This window comes from Agelaius tricolor, unplaced genomic scaffold, assembly GCF_023055355.1.
Source record: "Agelaius tricolor isolate 1412-34295 unplaced genomic scaffold, bAgeTri1.0.p SCAF_8, whole genome shotgun sequence".
In the NCBI taxonomy this organism is placed as follows: Eukaryota; Metazoa; Chordata; class Aves; order Passeriformes; family Icteridae; genus Agelaius; species Agelaius tricolor.
The window spans coordinates 27,254,830-27,269,969 of record NW_027269268.1 but is presented as its reverse complement, the minus strand read 5'-3'; the positions used below and the strand labels follow the sequence as shown (position 1 = coordinate 27,269,969).

The window sequence follows — 15,140 nt, the reverse complement described above, 5'->3', positions numbered from 1 at the left end:
CCTATCATATTTAATGGTTACCTGGAAAGACAAACACCTTCACTTCAAATGTTGCTCCTCTTTTTCTTTCTTCCCTCCACTTTATATACTGAGCACGATGCCAGATGGTCTGGAATATCCCCGGGTCACCCATCCCAGCTGTGTCTCCTCTCAAGCTCCCATGAACCTCCACCTTCCTCCCCACCGTGGCACTATGAAAAGCAGAAAAGGCCTTGGCTCTGTGCAACCTCTGCTCAGCAACAACTAAAACATCTCTATATTATCAACCCTGTGTTCAGCACAAAACCAAAACACAGCCCCATACCAGAAATTATGAAGAAAATTACTCTAAATTGCCTCATCTGAAACCAGCAGAATGTCCTGTGTTCATTTGTCATTCACATCCATTCCAGATGCAGAAGCAGGTTGCTGCTTAGCATGATGCCATCTCCATTTCCTTGTTCCCAATATAAAATGCATTTTTTCTTCATTGCTTCTGAAGGAGACATCTGTTGTGAGTCTTCGGCATCTGAAGAAAAATGTCTCTCACATGTTCATACTGAAGTTGCTTCAAAGAAAACACCTTTCTCTTCAGCGACTGCACAATTGTGGGGTCTGCACATGCACTACAGCACTTAGAAACCACCTCAGTTTTACAACAACTAAAATGAAACAGAAAGTCGCACATTAATAACAACATTTTGTCAAATGGTTTCTCTCAACATTTTGTGTGAAAAGGGTTTAAACATCTCAGCATCTTTACTGCTCTTGGTGCACACTCTCTTGAGGGAGGAAGAAGACAGGGAAGATGGGGAAGATGACAGAAGGTAATGGACCTTATTTCTAGTCAAATTTATTTCCCATCCCTCTGCAGCTTTCCTGCTTTTCCTGATGGAATTCTGTAAGTTTCCTGTCCTCTGAAGCCCCTTCTGATCACACGGCACGTCTGTCTACATTGCTAAAAATGGCAGATTTCAAAATCCATTAGTATAAGCAGTTGGTGGAGGTGAACACAACTTCACTTTCATGTTAGCAAAGCATAGGCTTATATATCTGTTCTAGCTGCACTTACATTGTTCTTGTATTTCTGAAATTGATTACTTTAGGGAAGATAAAGATATAAAACCACACTCCTCTCAACATAGTTCAAACAATATCACTCAACATAAAATATGACCTCCATGGAGGAACATCTCTGTGTGCTTAGAGAAGTTTCCACTGCTTCACCATTATTGGAAATTATGCCAAGGATGCCCAAGGATGCTGGAAAAGATTTAATCTGATGTGAAACACAGGTCACATATACTGCAGAAATATTTCACTGTGAGACTTTCGTATGTAACTTTTATCCCTGCTAATTTTTGAAGCCATCACAAGTATTTTTTATTCTCATCTGTGTTGTGTCCTTAATGATTCTGTAACTTTAGAGGAGAATTTGTTGCTCAATGTCATAAAAGTTCTGAATTTACATTTTTATACTGGTGTCATAATTGTAAAATTTGATCAGCAATTTGAATGTCACTTTAGTTTATATTGAGCAATTTTGCAAAAACAGCATCCATTCAAGTCTGTCATTCATTTTGCACCCATAACAAATGCAACTCAAAATGTAGTCATTTATCAGAGTCTGAGAAAAATATAAATATACTGCTTGTTGAATGGCATTAATGTGTCTTTTAAGTGCATTCTCCATGCTAATGTGAAACTACTGCTCTACAGAAAAAGCAATCTAAAAAATTTACACAACTCAGGCCAATACAGTAATTCACCCAGGAACTAAGTGGGATATCAAAAACATTAAATAATCTGAAATGTGGAGGGCTTCCCCCCAAGAAAAAGCAAATAAAAAAGAGAAAAAGCAGAAAGAGATGGAAGTGTGCTGCTATGTTGAAAATAAGAGCTGAAAAATCACATTAGGCATTGTGCTCTCTTATTAAAAAAGTCAACTACTGGATTAAAGATGTATGAATTCTGTTCAAGACAGATGATTCAGAACTGGAGAACCACTGAAGGATGGGGCATCAGCACTAGATTTGGTGCAATTTATAGTCTCTCGTCAAGTTATCCAGTAATTATGTCTGGCTAACTACCTGCTGCACCTGTGCAGGCTGTGCCAGGGACAAGTGAAGTTTTGCCGGGGTGAATGAAGTTAATCTGCACAGAGGGTATTTCAGTTGCCTGTATCTGCTGGAGCTATCTCCTGTGGGGGCGAACATCACAAACACCTCCAGCCCATGTGCACTCTTTGACCTTGCTCCCTTGGACACAATCAAAAAGTTTCAGCAAAGTTACACAAACTTCACCCAAAAGTTACATTACAACTGCAAATTTTAGCCCAGGGACTGGATGACAAAACAGAAAGACAAACTGCCTGTGACATAAAATTGTTTTATCTAATGCAAAATTGGGAGATTTCAATAACAGTGAGGCAAAAACATATGGGATAAAATACTTAATCTCACAGTAGAGAAGCCGTTAACACTGCAGGGCCTGTATTTCCCAGGCATTGGCTCTGAACAGAGACATAAGGAGTCCTTCCTTCCTCTTTGCCATCTTCATCCATAAATGGAACTTGTCATAGACTGCTATGAAATGTTCTTACCTGTCCTAAATATTTGCCTGCCTTCTCCTAGTATTTAAGTAATAGAAAACTATTTACAGAGAGCAAAAATAAGTAAACAGGCTAAAATTTTATAAATAAACACATCTGTTATTCTAAATACAAGTATGAAAAATTGTGCTTCTTTAGGCAAATGAGCTCCTTAAGTTAGTCTGATAAATCTACACTTACACACTTCAGTGAGCAATCCATTTTCTAAAGCACCTTGTACTAATACTGGTGTCCTGACAAAATTTTAGTTAAGATAATTACACTGCCTAGCCAAATCTCTTAGCAGTATCGCATGCTGTCATAAACCACTGTGCAGCAGAGAAGAAAACTGTTCAATTGCCACTGCTTCTTAGGCAGAATCAATGGTTTATCACTGATCAATTAAACATTTAAGTCATACAGGCCAGATTTTCTAGTCTACTATATCCAGTTTGCACTGTAAATTTCACATTACAAAGAAACAAACAAAAAAACCAACAACCGTCAACTCACAGGAAACTGCACTGGATGTGCTATCTCAGTTGAAACAAACATGACAAGTTTCTTGGCACTGCACATTCATGGCACTGCCAGAGGCACCAATCTCCAAACTTCTTGTTGCTACAGTTCTCATAGGGGTGACTGTTCACATGTCTCTGAAGACAACACAAAAATATTCTTCAGCTTCTTCAGAGAAAAGTCTGGCAGTTAGGCTTATACTGTTCTGAAGTGGTTTCAGATGATCCAATGAAGCATCTGTCAAATACCATTGTGTACTGTCATCAGGGATTTGGCTGAAAATTTCTGGCATGGGAAGGTAACCAACAGCTGGAGGTGCTGGTGTGGAAATGGATGCTGTAGTTATCTGTTAAATCCACATGTGACAAGAAAGCCTCATATTTCAGCTAGTGATTGCTTCCTAAGGGCAGAGGTGTTCAATAAACAGGATTCGACCAGAGAAAGATATAATAGGAAATTCCTTCAATAACATCTCCCAAGAGATCTTAAAATGACAGCATAAGGAAACGCTGTCCCTGTGAAATATGACCTTGAACAGAAACTCGACAGCTCTGGCCCTGTGGAGTACAAGCATCCAGAAGAGAGTGGGATATTGTGGCCTAGATATTTCTATGTTAGCTGGACATACACTTCATCATTTTTGTTCCTGCAATTCTCTTTGTTATTAGTTTGGTGACTAAATAGCTGACTTGGATCACTGGCTGTTTGCATAGACTTGGAGCCATGTCACAGAAAAATGTGTGAAAATCATGGAAATGAAGGTAAAGAATTTGAAAAATAAGCATGAAATCCTGCAAAATCCCTGCCAAAGATTTTCTTCCTCTTCTTTACCTCTTGAGCAAACAATCACAAGCAGGTCTCTCCCATGGTGTTTCTTAAAAAGAACAAGGAAAGGGTTTCTATGTTGAAGACATGTCTTGAATAAGACTACCCAGACAAGAATATGACAGTGAAACCCTTCCAAATGTGACAATTGTCAAAATCAGATTGAAATCAATGAACCATTACAGAGCTTGACCTCAAAAACACATTTACATTACATGCTGATTGCAGATGGCATAAAATTAGTTTTCCTCACAGCCGCTGGTCGGGGGCTGTATTTTGGATTTGTGCTGGAAACAGTGCTGATACCACAGGGATGTTTTTGTTGGTGCTGAGCAGGGCTTACACAGCATTGGTGTTTTTCTGCTTCTTAAACTGCCCTGACAGTGAGGAGGCTGGTGCTGAACAGGAAGCTGGGAGAAGATACAGCTGAAAACAACTAAGCTATGGGATATGCTATACCATATGGCATCAGAGTCACAATAAAACTGAAGGAAGGGGTGACAACAGGAGTCAGTATGGCATTTGTATTGTCAAGTAAACGTTATGCACAATGGAGCCCAACTTTCCTGGAGAAGGCTGAACACCTGCCTGCCCAGGGGAAATGGTGAATTGATTCTGTGTTTTTTGCTTGCATGTGGGGTTTTTGCTTTACCTATTAAACTGTCTTTACCTCAACCCACGAGTTTTCTCACTTTTACCCTTTGGATACTCTCCTCCATCCCACTGAGATGGGAGTGGGAGCACAGTGGTGTGGTGCTTACTTGCCTGCCAAAGTTAAAACATGACACACTGGAATTCTCAGAAGGAAGGCTCAGAGGTTGCCATCTCCTAATGAAGCCTTTTCACATAAAAAAAAAAAAAAAACATTAAAAGAATGGGACTGCTTTCAGTCAGCACAATTTGGTCTTTTGACCATGAGGAACATTTACAATACAGGCAGAACTTTTAGTTTGGGATTCCTGAGTTGCATTGCATTTAACTTGTTGATCTTTGAATTAATTTTTTCCAGACTAATTTAAAGTAGCTGAGATGTCTGCTCCTGGCCCAAATCCATCAAAGCAGTCAGTACACACACAGTTTTGCTGCAGTCAATTGCTATAAATGTGTGCATCAGCATATTGATAAACAAAGACCATAAGTTACCTGTCTGAGCATTAAAAACAAGAGAAAAGCTGAATTGTTCTTTCTTCTATGTGTGAACAGACACCTGCCTACACACACAGCACACACAGCGCAGTCTGGCTCCTGACCAGGACCCACCTATAGTTCCACTGCAATCCTTCACAGCCAGACACAAGAGAAATTGCCTACACAGGGAGATGAGGAAGTTTAAGAAAGAACTGAGCATCTCATCCCAGAGGGAGGACAAAACATAGCTTGGGTATCCCCCCTCATAACTGAGCAATTTTGTACCCCATTGCTTCAATACAGCCATGGAATCCCCTTTGTCACAGCAGCCTTTCTACAAGTCCAAGAGTCGGCATGCACTGAGGTTTCTTGATCTTATGTTTTGATTTGGATTAAGCCAAAATGACTATGCACAATAAATTAGCTGAAATGCATTAAAAATGCTGAGTTAAATAGAAAGAAAATTAAATATCCAAACCAGTCTATTTTATCCTGTAAGATACACTCTATTTAGTAACACTCCTGAAAATTGATAGGTATTAAATTAACCACAGGAGGGCTCCCTCTGGTATACTGAATACAACAGAAGCATACTGTTTTAAGACACAATACTATTTTTGGCAGTAAAGTAACAAAGGTTTTAGAACTCAAATTATATTTTCCTCAATAGGCTCCAATATATACAAGGGAATGAAATTATACATGAACAATTTAGGTAAAAGAACTGAATTACATAAGTGTTAATTGTGTGACTTAAAGCACCTAAAAGGCAAACTCAGGTTGCCAATGCTCTGCAGTTTAAGGCACTAAACTCTGTTTTGTCACACCAGGTACAAGGACTCTTGGAGCTGGCACAGCAGCACAGCAATCAGCGGAGCAATTAGCAGGACCATTAATAAATTAGAAAAAAAAAAAAAGAGTATTGAAGACAACAGGTCCAGCTACTGCTCTGAGGAGAGAAACAATGGCTAGCTTGGAACAGCACATGAACAAAAACTGACCAGAGAAACTGAGGCTTCATATTATCAGTATTTTTTATGGTCTGACAGGTATTCTCCAAAAATAGCAGAAATAAACATCAGCAGCAGTCAAGCAGCTACTTTTGTGGACTTGAGCCTGTTTGTCACTCTATACTTTATTTACTCCTCTGCTAAAGAGAAACAAAACTCTCCTGCCTCATAAGTTTGTGGTGAAAGCAAAGGTAAATAATTGAGACAGTGGAACTAAATACAGAAGTAACTGACAGTGTCCTAAGAGTGTAATAATAGAAGATAGGTGTATATTTATGTCCTTACCAAACCATATTTTGTACAAGATTTTGCAGCTGTTGAGATCAACCAGAAAAGCACGGGAAAAAAATTTGTGGGGGTTGGGGGGAGAAAGAAACTTGTGCTGTCAAGATGCTGCTTTTATGCACCAGAAACAGAATTCACCAACCCAAGCTTTGTACTTTGCTGGCATCAATAGTGAGTTGACAGGGTTAACTGTCCTGGAAAATTTATGATTATCAAAACCTGTGTGCTAAACAGTAGGAAACACTGCATTCTGGGGTAAATTTATATTTTCACTTCTCTCACAGACTTCAGAAACTAATGACTGTTTGCAAGACAGAATTCAGGCTGAAGTTGCTTTTTGGATTCAGAAGACAGTTACTACTTTCATAACCACCAGGCTTAGCAAGTCAATTTTGTGCCTGTTTGCCAACTACAATAGAGGCCTAGGATTTGTAAGGACTAAGTTCCCCTTATCCTAAGGAGTTCATTTAAATCCATAACTCACTATCCCATGAGAAAAGTATAATATTGGGGCTAACCAGCACAGGCTCCACAGGACAATGGCAAGAGAGCTCCGTGACTATCCCATGGAATAACGTTCCCCCCCTCATAGCACAGCTTTTGCTCTTTGTTCTGGACACCATGCTTGCACGAAAATAAAAAAAAATACCAGAGCATATGTGAAACAAAGCCAGAAATCTACCTTCTTTCCTTACTTTACACATCATAAAGCATTTCAGTAAGACACCTGTAAGTACTACAGAGCATCTGTGACTAAGAGATGCTGCTGTTCAATTCAATTATAAGCGAGGAGGTTTGACACAGGAAGCAGGGATGTGACAAATGAAAAAAAATTAGAAAATGAAGTTGAAATATACTAGGGGTTACTTCACCAGAGTGCCCTCCTTTCAGTCATCACCCACACTGGCCTCCCATGCAGAGGGGACAGAAAGAAACGTGTCACAATACCTACATAACAGACACTGGAAAACTGCTGCAAGAAATTTGGTACTTTTACACAAAGTTATGCTTCAGATACTGACAATGTATGAACAGACAAGGTTAAAACCTTACTGTAGCCAAACAAAGTAGCACTAGCTTTAGATGGGATGAGATAACAGGATTACATCCTACCGGTTCCATTTAAATTGCTACTTTTCCTCCATAGAAAACAAAACTGAAGCTACAAGTTTTACCAGTATAACTTGGTATCCATACACCTGATCTTGGAATTTTATAGAAAGATCAGACAAGATACTTACATCACATACATAATATCCCAATGACAAAACAAAAACAAACAAACTCCCCCCCTCCAAAGTTAAACTAACTGCAAAAACTGTAATCAAACCTCAAGGACACCATAATGTTTTAAGGAATTTCTAAGACTTATTTTTAAAAAAGGCAACAGAAATACCCTATTCTATTTCCCTTATTCCCACAGTATAGCAAGAAAGGCAGTCTTAGAAAGATTAAACTAGAAATAAACTATATTTTTTTTTCCCTTGAGTCTACCATTTATGTCAATCTGTATTTTACGGAAATCTTGTTGCACCACATAACTCAGAACCTTTAAATGTACATTTATCCTTGAAGCTCCACTTTAAATAATATGATAAACCAGAAGTAAATAACAATAACCAAAATACAAAAATCAAGCCTATCAAGTTCTCAAGTGAAAACATGATAGCTTTAAAAAGTTTCATAGAAACAAAGGTTTATAGAGATTAATTATGTTTATAGAATTAATGTAAAGCTCAATTTTGTAATGATCAAAATCATGAATGTTGTCTGAAATCACAGCTGTATCATCTTCTCATTTTTCAATTTTTCCTAAGGAAGAGCTCCTCTACTCAGAAACAGAATTTGCAGAACAACAAAAAAAATCTTATGTAACTTATTGCAGCACTATTTTCACAAAAAAAAAGTCAAATTAGTTTGCTGGAATTCTTAGTTTAGAATTTCTAGAGAGCTGTAAAGAACTCAAGTGCCTCTTCTAGGCTTGGGAAATGACACAGTCCCCAGGGGACACTGTTCTACCATTGATAGAAACAGACTATTTTTGCCTTGTGGACTGCTTTTGAACAGCTTCTCTGCTTACTGCTGTCAGGATATCAATACCTGCTCCATCAGACTTCCATCCCTCCTTCACTCTGGTGCTACGGCAAGCAGCTGAGGTGGTGGGAGAGGCTGACAAAGCCCTCATTCACAGGGAAGGCTGGGGATGTTTGTTTCAGCAATGAATGGGAAACCTTAATTTATAAGTAGTCAAAACATCATTTCACCATGCCGTCTCCTCAAAACCACCTGATGATCTCTAACATGAATTGTTCTTAAAATAAGATAGCACATTTATAAACACTACTGTCAAGGTCAGAATACCAACTAGACACTCAATTTACTCACGAAGGCAAAACCAGTTCAGCCTGTAACTAAATTATTGAAGTCACAGACAGCTCTGCATCTCTCCCATGGTCAGGACACACCACAGCAGTCCAACTGCACATCACTAGCATGATGTGCTGACTCTACACATGTACCTTTGTAACCTAACACGATCTTAGAATATATAAGAAAAGTCTGCTGCAGTTTCAGTAGGACTGACCTCTAAACTTGTGTTAAGTCACACAAAGTCTCAAGAAATTGAATACCTCAAGGGCAAAGAATAACTGTGCTGAGTGTTTAAATTCTTGTACCTGCTACTAACCTAATAGGGAAAAAGAAGTTACATTTCTACTAGGATACTATTTCTAATGCAGTCTTTCCTAGCATGAAAGAAACTACCCTCATTTTTAGGGGTAGTTGCAAAGATGTCTTAAAATTTTCTTTATATTTCAGGGAGTTGAACTCAAACTTGTATTTCAATACCTGTTCCTTGTAAGTATTTTGGGTTATAATGTACACATCAAAAGACATAAGTAACCTAATTGCATTACTTGTCTGTACTTCAACCTTCCATCCTCACTGGGTAATGACATTGCCAACATGATTTCAATACTTAGCATAATAACAGAATTACATTAGAGTCAGCTGTAAGGTTCAAAGTTTCACTGCTCATTTTTATTGTTTTTCCATTAAACAGTCCCATTACTGTTCAATTAGTATTCAGACTGGGAGAAAAGGGAAGGGGAGAAGAAAGGGGGGGGAGAAAAAAGGAAGGTAGCAAAAAGACCTTTGCAGAAAACTTAGAATGAAAAAATTTTTGGGGGTCTCATTAGAAAGCCTCACTAGTCCTTTACATATGCTTAGCATCCATGTCTTACACCACTTTATCCAGTGCCTTTTTTTTAATAAATCGTCCCTTTCACTGTTATCAAATCATGTTCTACTTGGAGAGCACTCTTGAACATTAGAAATTTCTTCAAGGCATGTGCGTCCTAAAGAGCCATGCAGCACACATGGAAATCATTACTTGCATTGAAGACCTCAGCTTTCCTAAGTCACAAAGTAAATTAGAAGCTGCAAAGACTGCAGTGTGCACCTTGTAAACTAATGACAGACACTTATGATCATGCATAATTTTCTTTCAGCAGAAATTACTTCCAACTAAATTTTAGCACCTGACACCTATTGCATTTTAAAACCCATGGAAACATGAAGCAAGCTCTGAATTAAGAATCTATCCTTAACTTCCTCCTCTAGTAATATTCAGCATATTTCATTAACCAAAGTTACGACACTTTGGAGGACTAACTTCTGTAATGGATACCCTTATTAACAAAGAATCAAATATGTTATTGTTCAGTTGAAGCCACTGACCGTACATGGGTGATGACCCTTGAAATGAAGGCTACTAATACACTAAAATGATATATGATGCCATCTAATACACTCTAATGTGAAGGCTATGTAAGTGGTAAACAAGCTAAAACATTATACAATCCCATAATTTCTTACCAATGATCTATGAAACATTCATGTTATATTTAAATTACACTGACAATTACAGTGTAGGAGCATTGTACTGTTGAACAGAACAAACACAAGCTTTGGTAAAGGCAGGGTTATAAAGAAGTGCATTACAACAACTCCTTAAAACTAAACTTCACTTAATGCAGGTCATACTGGGATTTATGAGCCATACATAAACCCATCAAGCTGAAGAATAACTCGAGCAAAAAACAGCTTATGTCAACTGCTCTTATTAATAACAGTGATCGAGAAAACTGTAAACTGAAAATATTTGGAAGTTCTTTGTGACATCAGTCTGACAAGCAGTTAAACACAGCGTTGCAGCATCAGGCCACAATAGTAATATTCAGAAGAGAAAAAAAAATCCACCAGTCACTTCTGTCGAATTTACAACAGAAGAGGAAACAAAAAATCTCGGTGCTAAGACATCTACATGGATCTCATCAATTTCAGTGGACCTATAGCCACACACCAGTTCGAGAAGTATTGCAGAGAGGCAGGCAAACAAAAAGTTGCACTAAAACCTCCACTTCTTGTAATGAAAATTAGAGCCCAGCATCACACTCAGCTCACCAACGCACAAAATCCCACGTCCTCCTAATTTCAGAGGCAGCCTCCGTGCCGGCTCACCCCTCGCCCTCGCCGGGGAAGCCCAGCCGGCACACTCAGCTGCTCTCACAACTTTCTCTCCGGCGCGGCGGTCGGACAGGCACACGTGCTGCTGCTGCTGCCGCTCCGCGCCCCCGGCCGGGCCCCCGCAGCCCCGCAGGGGCGAGACTGGGGCCGTGCCCCGAGGGGCGGCTGCCGCCCTGCCCTACCCTGCCCCGCCGCGGGGCTGCGCTCCCGGGCGGCGCCGCACCTACCTGCGGCTCGCCGGCTTCGGGCGGCTTCACCAGGTGCTTCTCCTTGTACAGAGACCAGAGGCCGATGTCAGGCAGGAAAATCAGAGCCGCGGTGAAGAGCAGCGTCATTTGCAGAAACCTCTTCTGTTTCCTCTTCATGGCCAAAGCCGGGCTGCTCTGCTGGCGGCGGCGGTGTCAGCTCCCCCAGCACCGCGGGGCCAGGCTCTTCCCTGCCCGCAGTCCCTCGGAGGGGCCCGGCGCCGCGCAGAAACTTCGCCCGCCTCACGCCTGCCCACCCGGAGCCCAGGCGGGGCCGCCCCCCGCAGCGGCGGCGGCGGGGCCGAACCTGGCGGCCGCTCCCCCCGCCCCGGCGCGGCGCTGCGCGGCGGCGGAGCCGCTCTCGGGGGAGCGCATGGATCCACCTGCGAACAGAGCGGCAAACAACCCGCCACGCAGCGGGACAGGGGCAATAAATAAATAAATATACATATATATATTAAAAAAAAAAGAAAAAAAAAGGGACGGAAAAGCCTCACAACCCGAGTCCAGTAAACAGCGTGGGACCGAGAGCTCCCCCTCCTCCCGGCCGCGCAGAGCCCCCGCCGCTGGCCGCGCCCGCCCGCCTCACGTCCCCCTGCCTGCCCCAGCCTGGGCGGGGGGGGCGCGGCATCATGAGCTCATCACGCGCAATTTGTTAAGCAAGACTTCAAAAAAAAAAACAAAAACAAAAAAAGCCACAACCCAAAAAACAGGAGAAGAAGGCTGGTGCCGGCACAGCGCGCCCCTCCGCGCCGGGGGGCGGGCAGGGAGGGGCGGCCCGCGCCCCCCCCACCACGTGCGCGGGCCGGGCCGGGCACGGGCGGTGCCGGGTCCGCCCCACCGCGCCCCCTCATGCCGGCCGGCCCGGGTGCGCCTTCCGCCGGCTCCGCGCCCTTCTCCCGGCGGGCGACGCGGGGAGCGACAGCCCGGTGCGGGGCCCGCGGGCCGGAGCCGGGCGATGCTGCTGCTGCTGCTCGTTCTGCTGCCGCCGCCGCGCATCGGGGACGGGGCTGGCAATTCCCGTTCCGGTCCGTCCTCCTCGGCGCTACGTGAATTGCGGGGGGAACCGCGCGGAGAGCCCGCGGGCGGCTCCCTGCCGGGGTGCTGGGGCGCTCACCTGCCCGGGTCTCCCCGGACTCCCCCCGCAGCGCCGCCTTTCCGGAGCCCGCCCGGCCGCAACCTGAGGGGCTCCAGCCTTCCCCGAACCGCGGGGGGCTGAGGTCATCCCCCACTTGGGTAGCAGCACCGAGGGAAGGAGATGTTCAAAGCGATGTCGATTTGTACCCAGCGTGTTGCAGTCGGACCCGTTTGGGCTTCTGGTCTGAGCTCAGCTTTTCTCTACGTAGTGTAATTACCTTGTCTTCCCAAACTAACTCCTCTCAGCAAAACAGGAGAACGCTCGGGTTAAGCTTACTAGGACCTACTGCCCTTTCAGCTTTGTCACATCAAACAGTGGGAAAATTTGTATCAGACTCATAATGCGAACATGTTCAGAACCAATATTGAAAAATAAAGCTACATCTAACTTCCTTTCTTTTTGCCCTGCATATAGAAAGCTGTCAGCTACAGTCCCGGTTCCTATTGGGGGCTAAAATATTTCTATGTCTAGGTCTTAATCCTGCAGTAAGATTTTCCTTTCTGTAGCCACAGTACATAGCTGCAAATGGTGAGAAATAGTCCTGTCCTTTTCCATGGATGGGATCAGTCGTGTCCATCCACAGAACCATCTTGTTTGGGAAGCATTTCCTACATATGCATAAAATAGTGAAAGAGGCAGTAGAAAGGTTATTTTTAGGAGAGTAGCTGGAGATAAGGGAAAGCTTGAAGGCAGAACAGGAGAACTCTGAATGATGAAGGTGGAATGGGAGGAAACAGCATAATGCTCTTTACGTAAGAAAAAGCAGGATTGGAAGGAACCTTGCAAGGTCAGCTCCTCTGTGGCTCTGCCCCAAGGCACAATCAACTACATGCATGTGTCATTCTTGACAAGTGTTTGTCTAACCCATTCTGAAGTCCTCCAGCGATAGCACCACTCCAGCCTCCTCAGGCAACCTGTTTTGGCTTGCCATTGCAAACTATTCCTTAATGCACAACCTGAACCTCCCTTGCAGTGATTTCAGAGTATTACATGGCCACCAAAGGGAGAGCAAGCAGAGTATTCCCCTCAGTCTTTACACAGGTAAAGCCCACTTCCAGAAACTGTTCTTTAGGCACTCCAGGACATCTCAAGAGCTGAAAGCTCCTGCTTTCATCAGGACTATCTTCAGCTGATTTGTATCTTATTTGAAGTCCAAAGTTTGAGCTAATAAGTTACTTGGGATCTTGTAATTGTTTATAAGAAAAGATGGATAATCATGCAGGTGTCACATGCATGCTTCCATATGGAATGCAAGCTTTGGTTGTAACAGCAGTATCACTTAGTGAAAAAATTTAAGCTCTGGTCAGTTTTGTTTCCCTCAAGATCACCTAATCCATTGTTCATATTTCTGTGGTTGAATATTTCTCCATTTTCTCCTGTCTCTATTGAATATAACTTTTTTCCAAAATATTTATCCAGTTTGTCAAAACCACTTTGAATTTAAGCCTATCTTTCACTATCATATACAAATTTAATAAATTTGTTCAATTCTGCAATCCAGACTGTTAGCAAAAACTTTAGCTCCTCACAGAACTCTGTGAAATGTGTGTTCCTACATTTAAGAGAATGCCATTGATACTTTACTCTCTCTGTAGTTTCCAGGCAATTTGAAATACCTAAGTAAACTAGTCTTGCTTTGAAGATTCTCATGTGCAAGACTTGTTAAAGGATGTACATCACTGCTACCTTTTCACCCCTGCCAGGCTATAAGGATGTCACAAAAGATCACCAAAAAGGCCATGCAAACATTTGCACTTTTTTATTGTTGCAACTAACCAAGAAGTTATTCAGTTCAACTGAGTTTTAAAAATTTGGTTTTATATTAAAGAGATTAATCCATCCAAAGATTAAAGTACTCAGAAAACCAAAGGGCATTGATCTTGTCAGAAATTCCCTTATTTTTGTAGTTCATCATCCAGAGTTAGGAAATTTACCAAGCATATTGGAAATTTTGATTCAGCTGCCTTTTTGTGTGAAGACATTCAGCCCTGATGTTCTTCCACTCAGTGCAAAAAAGCATAATAGCTAAAACCATCCTAAGTATAGAAATGATTGCTATGAGATCATATAATAATTGTGTAGAAAAAGTAGGACTACTGGCAGGAAAGATTTGGGAGATGTTGCATCTGGAATTCCACAGCTTGCCAGTTATGTCTGCCTCTGGAGGTTGAAGTGAATGCAGACATTGACTCTCAAGAGATGAAATTCAATTTAATTTCCTGAATCCTGAGAACGATTTTGTAGTAAGGGTCATAGGCCACAACTGGCAAATTCATGTCTGCTTTGTAAAGAATTAAAGGCCTATTTTTCAGCAAATATTTTTTCTCATACTCTTAAGCCACCTAGCCCTATTAGGCAGTGGTGAGTTTTTAAAGCATTAAACTAGTTTAAAGGAAGGATGGAAAAAGAAACCATCACTGTTGTGTGAGTTAAAATCTGCAAATATACAAGACATGCAGCAATAGCTTATGCTTGCCCTAGAAGAACTTGCAGTGGAGCTGCAGAATAGACAATTTATTCAGTGGGAATTTATTCAAACCTTCAGGTATTTATGTTTGAAATCTCTAGCCATAAATGATAAATAATGAAAGAGCAGCATCCTGAAACCATTCACATGTTGGCACCACAATTTAGTGTATTGAAGACATATTTTCATTTCCAGTCTTCGTGTTCTCCAAAGACAAAACTTCCACTAAGATTTCTGATATGACCTAGGACAGAAGAGTGTAAAACACCCTAGCAGGGATAAGAACTGCAAAGCAAGATGAACATGAGAAACTGTTTAGACATGCATTTCAAACCAAGAAGCTGAAGTCCTCCAAGGTAAATTTTCTGAGATTAAGACTTTATGTATAGAATTGCTCAAAAGGGACCTCAGGTCATGGCTAATCAAT

The 15,140-nt window shown here is 41.8% G+C and overlaps 1 protein-coding gene across 1 annotated transcript in view; it reads right to left on the bottom strand.

Annotated features, from left to right (window-relative positions):
• GALNTL6 (polypeptide N-acetylgalactosaminyltransferase like 6) overlaps nt 1-12,105 on the bottom strand; it is a 437,607-nt gene extending 425,502 nt beyond the window's left edge. The window contains exon 1 of the mRNA XM_071432077.1: nt 11,091-12,105. Coding sequence (XP_071288178.1) covers nt 11,091-11,228 — 138 coding nt within the window. The 5' untranslated portion in view covers nt 11,229-12,105. The remainder of the gene's footprint in view (nt 1-11,090) is intronic.
• Nucleotides 12,106-15,140: the final 3,035 nt, after the last annotated feature.